Source organism: Hemitrygon akajei, chromosome 20, assembly GCF_048418815.1.
Source record: "Hemitrygon akajei chromosome 20, sHemAka1.3, whole genome shotgun sequence".
Taxonomy (NCBI): Eukaryota; Metazoa; Chordata; class Chondrichthyes; order Myliobatiformes; family Dasyatidae; genus Hemitrygon; species Hemitrygon akajei.
Genome location: NC_133143.1, coordinates 10,384,654 through 10,402,515, shown reverse-complemented (window position 1 = coordinate 10,402,515; position 17,862 = coordinate 10,384,654). Strand labels below are relative to the sequence as shown.

General features: G+C 40.7%; 1 protein-coding gene across 5 annotated transcripts in view; it reads left to right on the top strand.

Annotated features, from left to right (window-relative positions):
- fars2 (phenylalanyl-tRNA synthetase 2, mitochondrial) overlaps positions 1–17,862 on the top strand; it is a 429,869-nt gene that overhangs the window by 162,203 nt on the left and 249,804 nt on the right. For 3 of the 5 annotated variants that reach the window (XM_073073030.1, XM_073073028.1, XM_073073029.1), the window contains one exon: positions 3,697–3,831. The exons of 1 other annotated variant lie outside the window; for it this stretch is intronic. In XM_073073030.1, coding sequence (XP_072929131.1) covers positions 3,697–3,831 — 135 coding nt within the window. The remainder of the gene's footprint in view (positions 1–3,696; positions 3,832–17,862) is intronic. One more of the 5 variants, XM_073073031.1, reaches the window with a different exon arrangement.

Below are 17,862 nucleotides of genomic sequence, written 5' to 3'. Positions count from 1 at the left end.
TATTGCTTCACTTTCTGGGTAACATTGTTGCTTATTATAATTATAAGTGATCGAGCAACACTGCACAAAATGCTGGAGGAACTCAACAATTCAGGCTACACCAGAGGAACTCAGCAAATAACTCCCCTCACCTGGTCTCACCTATCATTTGTCAGCTAGTATTCCTTCCCCTGCCCCGCCACCTCTTTTTGGCTTCTACCCCCTGTTCCAGCCTTAATGAAGGGTCTCAGCCCAAAACGTCAACTATTCATTTGCTTCCTTAGATGCTACCTGACTTGCTGAGCTCCTCCAGCAGTATATGTGAATGGCACTTATTCGCCATCTTTTGGTCCTTCCCAGGGTCTCCCTGTGGCTACCCTTTCAATTCAACTTCCAGTTTCTATTCGGATATATCTTTCCATGGCCATGATGAAGCCAAAGTCAGTTTGAAGGAAAAACACTTCTTATTCCATCTGGGTAGTCTTCAACCTTATGACATGAATAACACACGCAGAGTACTGGAGGAACTCAGCAGGCCAGGTTTCAGGCTGAAACCTTGACTATATTTTTTTCCACAGAAGCTGCTTGGCCTGCTGAGTTTCTTGAGCATTCTGTGTGCGTAGCTTGGATTTCCAGCATCTATAATATATTGTTTGTGATGACATGAATATCAATTTTTCCAATTTCTGGTTATTTCTCTCCATTCTTTTTTTCTGATTGCCCTTCTCTTTATTCCATTCTCCACTTCGGTTATCCTCTCTACTTGTCTCAATTCACTCTGGTTTCCCACCTCCTTCCCTTTCTTCCATGGTCCACTGTTGTCTCCTATTGGATTCCTTCTTCTGCTATCCTTTACCTCTTCCCCCTATCACCTGCCAGCTTCTCAATTCATCTCCCATCCCCCCCACCTTCCTCCTCACTTGGTCTCACCTATCACCTGCGATCTTCTTAATTCATCCCCCACCGCCCATCCACCTTCCTCCTCACCTGATTTCACCCATCAGCTGCCAGCTTGTACTCATACCCCACCTTCTTATTCTTTCTTCTGCCCCTTTCCTTCCAGTCCTGATGAAGGGTCTTGGCCCAAACCATTATTTCCTGCATAGATGCTGCCTGACTTGCTCAGATCCGCCAGTAGTTTGTGTGTATTGCTCAGGATTTCCAGCATCTGCAGAATCTCTTCTGTTTATGGAGCAATTTAAACATCAGCACAGATAGTCTGGAACCCCATGTTGGGAACGGAGGGGAGGGCTGATTTCACTCGCTCTCCCGCAAATGTTCATTCCTTTCTCCACGGCGACAAGGCTGTGAGCTGATCTAGCTGCTCTGCTGATGTGATGAGCTGGAACTAAGGCTTGGACCTATTCTAACTGTTGCGGGGGTGGATCTGGGGACTCTGCGTGGTTCAGAATACTGTTGGCTTGCTTCTGTTGTTTACATGATAAGTTTTTTTCTCTGTGTCGTGGGTTTTGGTCTTTATTTTTAAAATTGGGTTATTCAGGTTTCTTGTTTTGTGGCTGCCTCTAGGCAGACATATCTCAAGGTGTATAATTTATACATACTTTGATCATAAAGATTCTTTGAATCTTTTGAATCTTTGAATCTCTAATTGCTCTTGAATGGCTTGCTCAGTGCAAAGAGTGCTCAAGAGACAGCCATATTGATGTCTCTGTCGACATGTATGGCTAGGCAAGGTAAACAGTGTAGATTTCCTTCCCTTTTGTGAGTCTGCAAGGTTCTTATAACAATCCAGTAGCTTTGTGATCATAATTACTAATTCCAGATTATTAAGTGAATTTAAATTCTACAGCTGCCATGATGGGATCTGTATTCCAGTCTCCTGATTATTAATCCAGGCCTCAAAATTAGTCATCTAGAAATTTAATTGCTGTGCAAAGTCAAAACTTTTTTCAACATTTGCTTTACTACCAAAACCCAACATCATTATTCATCCTTGTGTTTCTTTGATGAACTTGCTATATTTTAGTACTGGGTGATCTGCCATATTAGAACTGCTGAGGTAACATTGGCAATTTCAGGCTATATTTTATGTGTGAGGAAATCCATGGAAAATCTACAGATTTATATTTTTATGAAGTAATGGTAGTTAGAATATGTCTTTAAAATATCCTGCAAATTGATTTAATTGTCATTCAGGTCTTGTACTGAGAAACTTCTTTATTAAAAATAGTTGTTACTTGGGGATGGAAATTATATTTTGTGCTTACAATGCCTATCAAAAGTATTCACCCCCCCCCCCTTTAATGTGACAGTCCAAATCATCACTTGTGCAGCCAGTTGGTTTTAGAAGTCACATAAATAGTTAAATGGAGATCTGTTTTTGGAGGCCTGTGTGTAATCAAGGTGTTTCAATTGATTGTAGTAAAAATACACGTATCTGGAATGACCAAATGCTTGTGCATTAGTATCCTGGCAAAAACTACGCTATGAGGACAAAAGAACATTGCAAACAACTCCACGAAAAGCTGATAGAAAAGCACAAGTCAGGAGATGGATACAAGACCATTTCCAAGTCACTGAATATCCCTGGGAGTACAGTTAAATCAATAATTAAGAAATGGAAAAAAATATGGCACAGTTGTAAATCTGCCTAGAGCAAGCAGTCCTCGAAAACTAAGTAACTGTACAAGAAGGGGGCTAGTGAGGGAGGCCACCAAAAGACCTATGACCACTCTGGAGGAGTTACAAGCTTCAGTAGCTGAGATGGGAGAGACTGCACATACAACAACTGTTGCCTGGTTGCTTCACCAGTCGCAGCTTTATTGGAGAGTGGCAAAGAGAACGCCATTGTTGAAAAAAGCTCACATGAAATCGTGGCTAGAGTTTGCAAGAAAACATGTGGGAGACTCTGAAGTCAGCTGGAAAAAGGATCTATGGTCTAATGAAGCCAAAATTGAGCTTTTTGGCCATCAGACTAAATGCTATGCTTGGTGTAAGACAAACACTGCACACCATCAAAAACACACCATCCCTTCTGTGAAGCATGGTGGTGGCTGCATCATGCTGTGGGGATACTTCACTGCAGCAGGCCCTGGAAGGCTTGTGAAGGTAGAGGGTAAAATGAATATAGCAAAATACAGGGAAATCTTGAAGGAAAACCTGATGCAATCCGCAAGAGATCTACGACTTGGGAGAAGATTGTCTTGCTGAAAAACAAATGACCCCAAGCATAAAGTCAGAGCTACACAGGAATGGCTTAAAAGTTAATGTATTGAGGTGGCCAAGTCAGAGTTCAGACCTTAATCCAATTGAGAATTTGTGGCTAGACATGAAAAGGGCTGTTCACTCATGATCCCCATGCAATCTGACAAAGCCTGAGCAGTGTTGTAAAGAAGAATGGGGAAAAATAGCAATGTCCTGATGTGCAAAGCTGAACAGTCAACACAGACTCAAGGCTGTAATTGCTGCCAAAGGTGCATTTACTGAATATTGACTTGGGGGGGGGGGTGAATATTTATGCACTCAATTATTTTGTGTTTAGTATTTGTAATTAATTTATATCACTTTGTAGAGTTATATCACTTTGTAGAAAGGCATGGCCATTTTATTTTCCATGTTTAAAGATTTATTGCTGCACACAAGACTGCTATAAGTGGGTTTGTTTGCTATTTATTTCTCTGCAATTCAATAATTGGTGTCATTAGCTGAAGACTTTTTTTTCTGGAATCCTTAATGTCGTCATATTTGCCTTGGTAGCAGATCTGGAAATTAGATGGGTGGATTGCTATTTCCCATTTACACACCCTTCATTTGAAATGGAGATCAAGTTCCAGGAAGAATGGCTGGAAGTCTTGGGTTGTGGAATCATGGAGCAGCAACTGGTAAACTCAGGTAAATCAATTGTGCGGAAGAATTGCTGCTAAATTTTAGAATTTTCTGAAATTTTCTTTGATCCACTTTGTTACTTTAAATTTGTATTTTCCTTTTACGTTGTAAAATTGTTTGAATGTTTTTATCAATACATCATTTTACCTTGCCGACACATATGGACTGAAAGGCCTTTATTTGTGCTATACAACGCTCTGCCCCTATGATACTGGGAGGAGCCACAGCTAGCCATCTTTGTCTGCCCTCTCAGCACCATTCTTTCAAACAAAAAAGCAGGCAATTTCTCTCCTGTGTCCTGTGGTCAATATTTATCCTCCTTGTAAACTCTCTGTAACAAATTGAGATGCCAGGTCAAAGTTTCAAAGATACATTTGATGTCAGAGAAATGTATACAATATACATCCTGAAATTCTTTTTCTTAGCAGCCATCCACAAAAACAGAGGAGTGCCCCAAAGAATGAATGACGGTTAAATGTTAGAACCCCAAAGCCCCCCCCAGCTCCCTCCTCCCATGCATAAGCAGCAGCAAAGCGATGATCTCCCTCCCTCACCAGCAAAAAAAGTATTGCTGCCCCCCCACCGAGCTCTCAAGCGTGCAGCAAAGCATCATAAAGACTCAAACTTGCAGTACCCCAGAGACTACTCGTTTACTGAATAATTCGACATACTCTCTCTCTCCCTAATATGGGAAAAAGAGGTGACCCTGTTTCACAGCGAGAAATAACTCGCTGATTTACGATGTCTGTTCTGTCGCTTTTTCTGAGCTCTGTGTCCAAAGGACTCTGGTCTCTAGGCACTCAGCTAGTAGCCAGCTTGCTGCTTTTGATCTTCTGTGTACTCCCAGTTTCCTGCGGAGGCACCAACCTCGAGTCCACCTACCTGCAGAGCCATGAAATCCTGGAACCCTGAAGTTGCTCTAATCTTCTAGACCACATCAAATAGCAGCCAGTCGTGAGACTCAGAGAGTGGGTCCTATTCCCGTAAAGAACCGAAGTCAACGTGCAATTCCAGGTCAGGCCTTCAAAAGAACCCTGAAAGGGATAAATAGAGATATTAAAGATAGAAATAGAGCTGTTTCTGAAGATGCAAGCAAAGGAGTCACTGTTAGGCACCATCGTCCTCCTAAGCTCCTAAATTCAAAGTAAATTTGTTAACCAAAAGTATGTATATGTCACAATATACAACCCTGAGGGCCATTTACTTGTGGGTATTCACAGTAAATACAAGAAACACAATAGAATCAATGGAAGACAACACTGTTATCACATTATCACAACAGCAGAGGTTCCAGTATGGTAAGACCCATTAATCACTACCTCTTTCTTCAGTGGGCAAGCCAATTCTGATTCTAAGTGGCCAATTCATTCCATAGATCCCATGGATCTTAATCTTCTGAATGAACTTTCCATGAGGCCTTTGGCATATCCCTTAGTAAAATGATGTAGACAGTATTCATTGCTCCACCTTCATCAATCACCTGACACTCAAAATTCAATCAAGTTAGTAATAAGTGACTTGCCACACACAAAACCATGCTGATTGTCCTATTTAGACCATGCTTTGCCAAATGCTCATAAATCCTATATTTTCCCCATATCCCTTCTTGAAAAAAGAAACAACATTAGCTATTAACCAGTCCTCTGAGAGCTCTTGTGGTGTCAAATGACTTCTGTTCACCTGTTTCAATGTCTGTTAGTCCTGGATCTACTTTCCTGCCATCTTGGAACTTGGACTGATATAAGAACAAGCCATAGGACTGCCTTATAAAAGGGGGAGGAGGAGAAATAGAATGACAAAGTTGGCAGTGGAATTGACAGAAAGATGGTTCTGAATGTTAGTGAATTAGAAGGAACAAGTCTGGAGGAGGTACATATGAGGAGATGAATAAAATCTGAAATTATTAGAGGATAGGGAGAGTATTAAGATTACACATGTAGTGAAGATGAAAAAATAAAATCAAATTGGTCTTTATATTGAAACTTATTTGTATACATACATAAGCATTTGTATGTTTTAAGTTTTGTAAATTTTAAGTTAAAATATGGAATTTGATGGTTTTTTATTGTAAAATGGGTTGCTAGCCCATTTTGGATCCCTTAATAGCAATTCTATAGAAGGTGATTAATATAGACATCAAGAACATAGAACATAGAATAGTACAGCACATTACAGGCCCTTCGGCCCACAGTGTTGTGCCGACCCTCAAACCCTGCCTCCCATATAACCCCCCACCTTAAGTTCCTCCATATACCTGTCTAGTAGTCTCTTAAACTTCACTAGTGTGTCTGCCTCCACCACTGACTCAGGCAGTGCATTCCACGCACCAACCACTCTCTGAGTGAAAAACTTTCCTCTAATATCCCCCTTGAACTTCCCTCCCCTTAACTTAAAGCCATGTCCTCTTGTACTGAGCAGTGGTGCCCTGGGGAAGAGGCGCTGGCTGTCCACTCTGTCTATTCCTCTTAATATCTTGTACACCTCTATCATGTCTCCTCTCACTCCTCTCATCCGCCTTCTCTCCAAAGAGTAAAGTCCTAGCTCCCTTAATCTCTGATCATGATGTATACTCTCTAAACCAGGCAGCATCCTGGTAAATCTCCTCTGTGCCCTTTCCAATGCTTCCACGTTCTTCCTATAGTGAGGCGACCAGAACTGGACACAGTACTCCAAGTATGGCCTAACCAGAGTTTTATAGAGCTGCATCATTACATTGCTTCTCTTAAACTCTATCCCTCGAAATGAAATGAACCAGTAACTTGCTATTCCCTCATTTCATACAACCACAGTGAAGACTGAGTCTGTGCAACATCATGTATTTCCACAATGGATATCAGCTAGATAATACATGAAATGAAATTATCTGTAAAAATATGGTTTATTAAACCAAATAAATTTGGAAAAGAACAGTATTTTGATTGGTAATAATCCCATAGTTAATCCTGCCTGAGGAAGAAATATTTTGTACTATGAGCCTTTCAAAAGGCAGTATGGAGAAACCATTTGAAGGTAGATTCATAATTAATTATTGAAGGTGAATAACCAAAGGAAAAGGATGATTTGCTTTACTTCAGTGACTATAATTGCAACAAATTAAAACAATACATCATTTGGTTTACAATAATATCAAATGTATGTCATTAAATATATATTTTTATCATCGAGGATTAATTCTAATTTGTAATTATGCCAATTTAGCTGATAACAATTTAATTATCAAATGCTATCTAGAAAAACTATTACAATAGGGAACAAGCTTTTAAAAAGTTAAGAGGAACAGTAACATAAGTGTGACATTGTCTGGGCCAAAGAAACTGCCTGGTTGATTCTCCATCCACTATCCTAAGTTCAAAGTACATCTATTATCAAAGTTTGTATACCTTGAGATCTGTCTCCTTATAGACAGCCACAAAACATAGAAACCCAATAGAACCCATTGAAAAAGACTGTCAAACACCCAAAGTACAGAAAAATAAACAAATCATATAAACAATAAAAGTAACCAAGTAACATTCAGAACTGAAATTCAGAAAAATGAGTCTGCAGTCATGAAGTCAGTCAACTCTGCAGCTGATCCAGGAGCCCGATAGTTGCAGTCCACAGTTCTGCACAGAGACAAGTAAACCTCCTGGATTAGTGAACTGAACACTGGCTTGTGCCTCATCTCTGGCCCCAACTTCCTGATATTTTTCTATCTGGCCAGGCACTTAAATCGGCCAAATCTCTGGTCTGAACATTAATTTCTTCATTACCATTGCATAGTGTGTGCAGCGTATACCACCTAAATATGTTTCTTGCTAGACTACTCTGACAGTACCCCAAACCTGTCAGCTCCAATGAAGACAAGGGATTCTGGCATACAAGAAGATACTCCTCTGGTTAGTAGAAAGGACAATTTAATATTAGATTTATTTTGTTTCAGGGTTATCATTGGAAGAATGAAATAGGTTCTTAAAGCACCTTTTTGACAATTGAATTAGAAAGAAAAAAGGGAATAACTGGGCTATTTTAAGGTGAAGATACCCAGACAAATATGTTTTTCCCCAGCTCTTGTCAAATTTGATGTATTTGTCATTGTTCTTCCTCATTGCAGTCAGCTGGATTGAAAAGACTAACTGACAGTCCAGTGTTAGAACTCTAAAGGAAAGCAGAGTGGTGAAAAAAGAGTGAAGGATGGAAAGATCGGGGTGTAAATGAGATAACTTTGTTTCAAAGCTAGATGCATTCTGGAATTGGAGATGGGAATAATCAGAAGAGAAGATAGACTGGATTTGAGTAGTAGGCACAAAATACTGGAGGAGCTCAGCAGGTCTGACAGCATCTATGGACAGGAATGACACATCTACCAGTTTCCTTGTTTTCTATCTCCCTTCCCGGTGTACTGTTTGAACTGAAAAACTGGAGAACCATACCCTTATCAACATGGTTGTGAAGACTCTTCTGAATGCATAATGATAAAACATAATTTCTGTTAAGCCTCAAAATTGCATTCCAATTGTAAAACACTGGCATTTGCAGTGTCTTTATTTTACTTGTTGGACATTTTGACTACAGTTACATTACAAATGATGTTTATATTCAAGTGACAGATTATATCATAAGATTTTAGTAATTTTCTGTAACACAAACCAACTATGTACATGAGATCCTGTAGATGTTGGAAATCTAGAGTAACACATACAAAATGCTGGTGGAACTCTGTAGGTCAGGCAGCATCTATGGAAAGAAGTAGAGTCAAAGTTTCGGGCTGAGACCCTTGTTAATACATCACAGATACAGTCCTGATGAAGGGTCTTGGTCGAAACATTGACTTCTTATTTCTTTCCATATATGCTGCCTGATCTGTTGAATTCTTCCAACATTTTGTATACATAACTTTTTTTTTGTACTTAATTTGAAATTTTGCTGAGGCATTTTCCATCAAACATTTGTCCACAAACTACTGAAAAATAATTCTGCCAGCTTTAGCAAAATTGACTGTAATGAAAATTGCCAGGAGAGGACATCCGTCAGAAGGCATTATGGACCTCCATTATGTTAAACATAATCTTGGAAGGAATATTTAAAGCAAAAACAAAATAGGCGGCAGTACAGCTTTAAGCATGTTCACTGAAAAACTTCTGTTTGGTGGTGCGGTCATAGCAAAAGCGAAGCACTAAATTTGGAAGGGTATGAGGAGATATGTTCTGATGATGGAGACTGATCCATCAGAGAAATGCTTTGTGTTGCACTTACTCAAGCTACTGCTCACTGTAAAATGAAATTTTCATGATCTACAACCCATATAGTAACATGCTAAAATATTTATTGGTTTTACAGACGATAAAACAAAATTTCTAAAGATAAGTGACAGTATAGATTCTTAACACTTCAGTAAGTTTAGGTTGTAAACAAAATGCTTAAAACTCTTTATTAAGATGTGATATATTAACTAATGGAAGAATCTTGTTAGGACATCACAGTTGCAGGTTTAATAGTTATATTTACAAATGTTTGTTAAATCAAAATAATGTAGAATTTCCAAATGTTTGAGTTTAGAGATAGAATATTTATTTTTATTATTGAAGAACCTTACAACTGTGAAATTTAATTGTAGTGTACTATGCAATTTTTGAATGTTGGTGAAATGATATATGGTAGATTGTGGAACCCAATAGTTTTTTGCATATGTTATGAGAAAATAAAAAAAAACTATATCTAATTTTTGAAATACTTATGGTTTTGGTGTTGAAACAAATTTGCATCTTTTTATTACATTTACTTACACTTAATAGACATGGATTGCCTGAAAGAAGGTTTACAGTATCATAACAGATTATTTGATTACTTCACAAAGCAAATCAGAGGTATTGTGCATTATGGCACATTGATGCCAGAAGCATATTGATTGAGTTTCTGAGGAGATGATGAATATAGTGCAATGGATGTTGTCTATATGGACTTTAAGTAAGTCATTTGACAAGGTCTGTTATGGTAGACTGATCCAGAAGACAATTACCAGGGACAAGTTGCAGTGGTTGCGTCTCTGACACCGAGACTGGACCCTCAGCTCAGAAGGGAAGGAGAGAAAAGAGGAGAGCGGTAGTGATAGGGGATTTGATAGTTTGGGGGACAGATAAGAGGCTCTGTGAAAGAGATCGAGAATCCCGGATGGTCTGTTGCCTCCCTGGTGCCAGGGTCTGCGATATCTCAGATCGTGTTCTCAGTATTCTCAAGAGGGAGGGTGAGCAGCCAGATGTCGTGGTCCATATAGGGACATGACCTGGGTAGGAAGAGTGAGGAGGTCCTGAAAGGTGAGTTTAGGGAGTTAAGCGTCAAGATAATGGACAGGACCTCCAGGTTAGCAATCTCAGGATTGCTACCAGTGCCACGTGCAGGTGGGTTTAGAAACAATCAGATAGTGCAGGTCAACACGTGGCTGAAGACATGGTGCAGGAGGGAGGGCTTCAGATTTATAGATAATCGGGCAGTTTTCCTGGGAAGGTGGGACCTGTTCCGGCGAGATGTTTACATCTGAACTGGAGGGGGACAAATATTCTTGCAGGTAGGTTTGCTAGAGAGGCTCCAGTGGATTTAAACTAGATACAAGGGGGGAGGGGAACCAGAGTATAGGAGCAGATGTATGGGAGAAGGAAGAAAAAGAAGTTAGTAAAGTTGTTTGCACTGTTAGTGATAAACTGAGAGTAAGAGGTGGAGAATTTCTTAAATGCATTTATTTTAATGCTTGGAGCATTGTAAGAAAGGTGGATGAGCTTAGAGCATGAATTGATACCTGGAAATATGATGTTGTAGCTATTAGTGAAACATGGTTGCAGGAGGGTTGTGATTGGCATCTAAATATTCCTGGATTTCGATGCTTCAGGTGTGATAGAATTGGAGGCGCAAGAGGGGGAGGTGTTGCATTGCTTGTCAGAGAAAATATTACAGCGGTGCTCTGGTAGGATAGATTAGAGGGCTCGTCTAGGGAGACTAATTGGGTGGAATTGAGGAATGGGAAAGGTGTAGTACATTTATAGGGGTGTATTATAGACCATCTAATGGAGAGTGAGAATTGGAGGAGCAAATTTGTAAGGAGATAGCAGATATTTGTAGTAAGCACAGGGTTGTGATTGTGGGAGATTTTAATTTTCCACACATAGACTGGGAAGCCCATTCTGTAAAAGGGCTGGATGGTTTGGAGTTTGTAAAATGTGTGCAGGATAGTTTTTTGCAGCAATACATAGAGGTACCAACTAGAGAAGGGGCAGTGTTGGATCTCCTGTTAGGGAATGAGATAGGTCAGGTGATGGAGGTATGTGTTGGGGAGCACTTTGGGTCCAGTGATCACAATGCCATTAGTTTCAATATAATTATGGAGAAGGATAGGACTGGACCCAGGGTTGATATTTTTGATTGGAGAAAGGCTAACTATGAGGAGATGCGAAAGGATTTAGAAGGAGTGGATTGGGACAATTTGTTTTATGGGAAGGATGTAATAGAGAAATGGAGGTTATTTGAAGGTGAAATCTTGAGGGTACAGAATCTTTATGTTCCTGTTAGGTTGAAAGGAAAGGTTAAAAGTTTGAGAGAGCCATGGTTTTCAAGGAATATTGGAAACTTGGTTCAGAAAAAGAGAGATATTTACAATAAATGTAGGCAGCATGGAGTAAATGAGCTGCTCGAGGAATATAAAGAATGTAAAAAGAATCTTAAGAAAGGAATTAGAAAAGCTAAAAGAAGATATGAGGTTGCTTTGGCAAGTAAGGTGGAAATAAATCCAAAGGGTTTCTACAGTTATATTAATAGCAAAAAGATAGTGAGGGATAAAACTGGTCCCTTAGAGAATCAGAGTGGACAGCTATGTGTGGAGCCGAAAGAGATGGGGGAGATTTTGAACAATTTCTTTTCTTTGGTATTCACTAAGGAGAATTATATTGAATTGTGTAAGGTAAGGGAAACAAGTAGGGAAGTTATGGAAACTATGACAATTAAAGAGGAGGAAGTACTTGCACTTTTAAGGGATATAAAAGTGGATAAGTCTCTGGGTCCTGACAGGATATTTCCCTAGGAGCTTGAAGGCAGTTACTGTCGAAATAGCAGGGGCTCTGACAGAAATATTTCAAATGTCATTAGAAACGAGGATGGTGCCGGAGGATTGGCGTATTTCTCATGTTGTTCCATTGTTTAAAAAGGGTTCTAAGAGTAAACCTAGCAATTATAGGCCTGTAAGTTTGACGTCAGTGGTGGGTAAATTAATGGAAAGTATTCTTAGAGATGGTATATATAATTATCTGGATAGACAGGGTCTGATTCGGAACAGTCAACATGGATTTGTGCATGGAAGGTCATGTTTCACAAATCCTATTGAATTTTTTGAAGAGTTTACTAGGAAAGTTGACGTATGGACTTCAGTAAGGCCTTTGACAAGGTTCCACATGGAAGGTTAGTTAGGTAGGTTCAATTGTTAGGTATTAATATTAAAGTAGTAAAATGGATTCAACAGTGGCTGGATGGGAGATGCCAGAGAGTAGTGGTGGATAACTGTTAGTAAGATTGGAGGCCGGTGACTAGTGGTGTGCCTCAGGGATCTGTACTGGATCCAATGTTGTTTGTCATATACATTAATGATCTGGATGATGGGGTGGTAAACCTGATTAGTAAGTATGCAGATGATACTAAGATAGGTGGCGTTGTGGATAATGAAGTAGGTTTTCAAAGCTTGCAGAGAGATTTAGGCCAGTTAGAAGAGTGGGCTGAAAGATGGCAGATGAAGTTTAATGCTGATAATTTGAGGTGCTACATTTTGGTAGGACTAATCAAAATAGGACATACATGGTAAATGGTAGGGCATTGAAGAATGCAGCAGAGCAGAGTGATCTAGGAGTAATGGTGCATAGTTCCCTGAAGATGGAATCTTATGTGGATAGGGTGGTGAAGAAATCTTTTGGTATGCTGGCCTTTATAAATCAGAGGATTGAGTATAGGAGTTGAGATGTAACGTTAAAATTGTACAAGGCATTGGTGAGGCCAAATTTGGAGTATTGTGTACAGTTCTGGTCACCGAGTTATAGGAAAGATATCAACAAAGTAGAGAGAGTACAGAGAAGATTTACTAGAATGTTACTTGGGTTTCACACCTAAGTTACAGAGAAAGGTTGAACAAGTTAGGTCTTTATTCTTTGGAGCGTAGAAGGTTGAGGGGGGACTTGATAGAGGTATTTAAAATTATGAGGGGGATAGATAGAGTTGACATGGATAGGCTTTTTCCATTGAGAGTAGGGGAGATTCAAACAAGAGGACATGAGTTGAGAGTTAGGGGGCAAAAGTTTAGGGGTAACACGAGGGCGACTTCTTTACTCAGAGAGTCGTAGCTGTGTGGAATGAGCTTCCAGTAGAAGTGGTAGAGGCAGGTTTGATATTGTCATTTAAAGTAGAATTGGATAGGTATATGGACAGGAAAGGAATGGAGGGTTATGGGCTGAGTGCAGGTCGGTGAGAGTAAGCATTCGGCACGGACTAGAAGGGATGAGATGGCTTGTTTCCGTGCTGTGATTGTTATATTGTTATATGAAAGCGAAACAGAGGGGTTTCTGTTGTTCCCTGCTCTTCTCCTGGAGTTGACAGAGTTAGAAAATCAAGTCGATAGTTGACCTCCTTGCGCGAAAAACACATTGGGGTTCAGGGTAGACCCGTTCTGCCAGAGTTTGTAGACATGCCAGAGTTACACAAGCAAAGACTTTGCCGACAATACTCTGAAGGGAGGTACCCCTGTAGTTGTTGCAGTTGCTCCTATCACTCTTGTTCTTGTACGAAGTGATGATTTTGGAGTCACGCATATCCTGTGGTACAGCTCCTTCCTTCCAGCACTGATGGAGGATCTCGTGTAAAGGTTGGAGGAATGAGCTCTTGCAGTGTTTGATCAGGTCTGGAGGAATCCTGTCATTGCCAGGAGCTTTCCCTGGGGCCAGACTGTCAATTGCCTTGCTGAGGTCCTCAATGGTTGGTACGGACTCGAGTTCATCCATGACTGGTAGACCATCGATGGCATCAATGGCTGAGCTAACAACAACATTTTCCCTCAAGTAGAGCTCAGAGTAGTGTTCCACCCAGCGTTCCATCTGCTTGCTTTTATCGGTGATTATTTTACCGCTGGATGACTTCAGGGGTGCTGTCTTGCTCTGCAATGGGCCTTCTTGATACCATCATATATTGATCTGATGTTGCCTGTCACAGCTGCTGTCTGAATGTCCTCACTGAGCTGGAGCCAATACTCCTTTGCGCACTGCCTTGCAGTCTGTTGCACTTTGCTTGGCTTCGATGACAGGAGTCATGATGTTGGACTTTGCCTCAAACCAGTCACTGCTCTTTGTGGCCTTTCTTCCAAAGATAGAGAGTGCTGATTCGCGGATGGTGTCGTGAAGGTATGACCATTGTTCTGTTGCAGTATCTCCTTGTGAGGAGGCAGTCATAGCACCCTGTACTGACTTGGCAAAATGGTCAACCTTTTCTAACTGTTTCATCTCTGTTGTGTTGGTGCGAGGTTTTCCAGTTTGTTTGGAGTGGTGGATTTTCTTCAGACATAGTTTGCTCTTGCAGCATACTAAAGCATGATCTGTGTCGCAGTCTGCACTGTGGTATGACTGGGTGATTAGTACAGAGTTGATGAAAGAGCGCCTGGTGATGATCCGTATCGCAGTCTGCACTGTGGTATGACTGGGTGATTAGTACAGAGTTAATGAAAGAGCGCCCGGTGATGATCATGTCTAGCTGGTGCCAGTGCTTAGACTGTGGATGTCGCCATGAGACCTTGTACTGCGACTTCGTCTGAAAGTAGGAGTTCGTTACACACAGGCCGTGATAGGAGCAGAACTCCAGGAGATACTGTCCATTGTCATTTATTTTGCCAGTTCCAAGGTGGCCAAGACAAGATGGCCAGGAATCGTTATCAGCTCCCACTCTGGTGTTGAAGTCACCAAGGAGAACGAGGTGCTCATCACTGGGAATATTCCTGACAACAGCTTCTAATGTGTCATAGAACATGTCTTTTGTCTCAGAGGTCGACTTCAAGGTAGGGGCATACACATTGACGAGAGGTACTGGGCCATGACTGGTGTGTAGGTGGAGAGTCATAAGTCGTTCTGATCCATTTTCTGGTGGCTCCACCATTTGCAACAAGGAGTTCCTAACAGCAAACCCACTCCACACTCGCAGGGCTCGTCTTGGTTCTTTCCCTGCCAGAAAAATGTGTAGTCCCTTTCCTTAAGTGTACCTGAATCAGCCAAGCGTGTTTCTTGTAGGGTAGCTATATCTACTTTGAACCTTAGTAGCTCATCGATAATGATCGCTGTTTTTCGTCCATCTTTGACTTCCTTGAGGTTTTGGTCAAGTCCAGTCATCATTGTGTGGTCATTCCAGCATCCCAACTTGAGAGGTGTTGTCTTATTCGATTTGTTTTCTCTTTTATCTGGTGCAGTAGCTACAGTCAGCTCTTCTTGGAATAATCCGTTATCCCCATGCACCCAATGAGGAAGACTGCCTGTGGTGGGACAGCACCTTATTGGGTGGGGGCTGCCCAGCTTGAGGCAGGCGGTAGCTGTCTAGTGAAATGCAATGGTCTCTCCCTCTGTCGGAAGCAACCTATAAAGCTAAGCTGGAGTGGCTTCTCCAGGGCGCAAGTCAGGGCAGAGTAGATATGGAGATTCATCTGTTGCCCATGCAGTGGGACCCCCCTCTCCATGCTGATGACAGGTCCAAAGGAACGACGAGAGTCGATACAGTTTGGTGCCAGCAGCATCACGGGAGTTGCCGTGCCGGTGCTGGGTACAGCAGTCAGCTGCCTTTGGGACTCCAACTCCGGATTTTTCCTCGGGGTTTACTCCCAAAGCCTTTCCCGTGAGCAAAGCAGCGGAGGCTTGAAATCGGAGTTTTCCCTCTCCCAGATGAGCTACCATCTGTGGTTAACGAGCCCCATCTGTCCAGAGCAACTGGTTTTAAGGCCCCAGTGGTCCGCCTTTGCCCCTTGTCCTGTCAGTGAGAACGGCTCCGCTGGTCATGAGATCTATGCCACACGTGAAGGCCTGGAGTTGGACTTGGTTGTCAGAGGCTGTTTGTGATACACACCATGAAGAGCATTTGTTTAGTAGTGGGAGCTCGTCCCCACTACCACCCTTCAGCTATGACTACCTCTGGAACCATTCAGAATATAAACAATGTAAGTACACAAAGTAAGGCATACGTTAAAAACAGTTAACATTGTTATGACAGTGTTGACACAGTTCCTCAAAATAAGATACTGTGAATGCATTGGCTGTTAAGATAACTAAGGCTCATTGATCTTGAAAATGAACCGAATAGGTAATTGTGCGATCCTAAACAAAAAGTGTCTGACACCAGTGGAAGCCCCATGAAAAGCTAGTCATTAATGAGACAAAGACTATGCAATGTATAGATGAACTTTTCCTGATTCAGTGTCTCAGTGGTGAAATTGGGTGTCTGAATTGACATGGTGTTACATTTAATGTGCTCACAACTCTTATTTTCATAAAAAAAACTAATATTGGAAATGAAATGAAGTCATTGATATTGATTTATGTAGGTTTTGATAAAATTGTAAGTCATCACAACTTGAGGTTATATAGCATCATTTAATGTAGTAAAAACATTGCCTGGTGCTTCAGAAAAGTATTATTAGGCTAAGATTGATACTGATATGTAAAGAACAAATTCCAGAGTATGGGCTTAGACAACTGAACTATGGCTGATATTCACAAAAAGCCAGAGATTGAGTTAGTAGAGATTGTGTTTAGGAGTTCTGTTAGATGTTCAGGTGGGTGTGAGGTTACAGTAATGAAGGAGGGTTTAGGGATAGGGAGGACTGAGGTCAAGGAGTGATATTTGAAATAACAAATGACTCTTACGATGATTGTGGAAAAATGGGACAGAGAGGTGGTTATGCAAAGTTTTGATCAGCAAATCTTTATGGAAGCTCTCTCTTTGTGGTGTTGCCAATTAATTGCAGCATATGATAAAACATAGTCCACAATAACAATACTTTATTACATGAATTTATTTCAAATAACTCATAGATTCACTATGTAGCTTCGAACAAGTCTCATTTCTTCTTTAATTTTTGAACTCCTTTAATTTAGTTTCATAGCTTCCAAAACCCACTAATTGTATTCCAGATGTTACCCACTCTTAATGAGCCTGGCTGGGGTTTGACTTGGCAAGTTCTTCTTTGAGTCCCTGACTCAGTGTCTTTTTCTTCATTATTCACTACTGTTGGTTACCTCATATAATATAATTTTACACATTTCTTTGCATATTGTAGAGACATTGATTAGTTCTTCATTGTCAGCTATACACCTTTAAGTCCTGTTCTTATCCATAGAAATATGTATCTTTAACACCTTTAAATTCCTGTTGGGCCCATTCTACAATTATCTTTGAATAGCTTGTCTCTTTCGCAAGATGTCAGTTCCAAAAATATTCCAATTTGTTTGTTTTATCCTCTAAATGTTTCACAGTTGGATAGTTCACAGTGGGATGTAAAAGTATTTCAGCTGTGTTCTCACACTAACACTGACCAGGTGTTGATTATGTGACTTTCCTACATTGTGCTTCTTAATTCTTAGTTCCCAGCTTCTCTTATAACTTAGCACAGAACCAGAGACCTAATGGGATACTTGACATCTCTCTGGCTTCTGCAGTAAGCTTCATGAGTAAGCTTACCCATCACCAACAGCCCTTACAATGTGGTAGTAATCTGCCTCAATAAATAATGCCTGACCCACTGAGTTCCTCCAGCACCTCTTAAGTTGCTCCACATTTCAGCACTGTAGTCTCGTGTCTCAATAAATCAAATAGTGGTTTTCCACAACTGAAGCTCAGAAATCAGTTTGCAAATTGCTGTTTTATTTTCAGAATTATGATTTTAGTTGGAATAAATCACTTTAGTGAAGTTAGTATGAAATTGCACCAATCCTAAAATTGAACTGAACATTTCTGTTCCCAATTTATACAAGTGTATCGGAGATTTTCCCAGCATTAGGCACACAC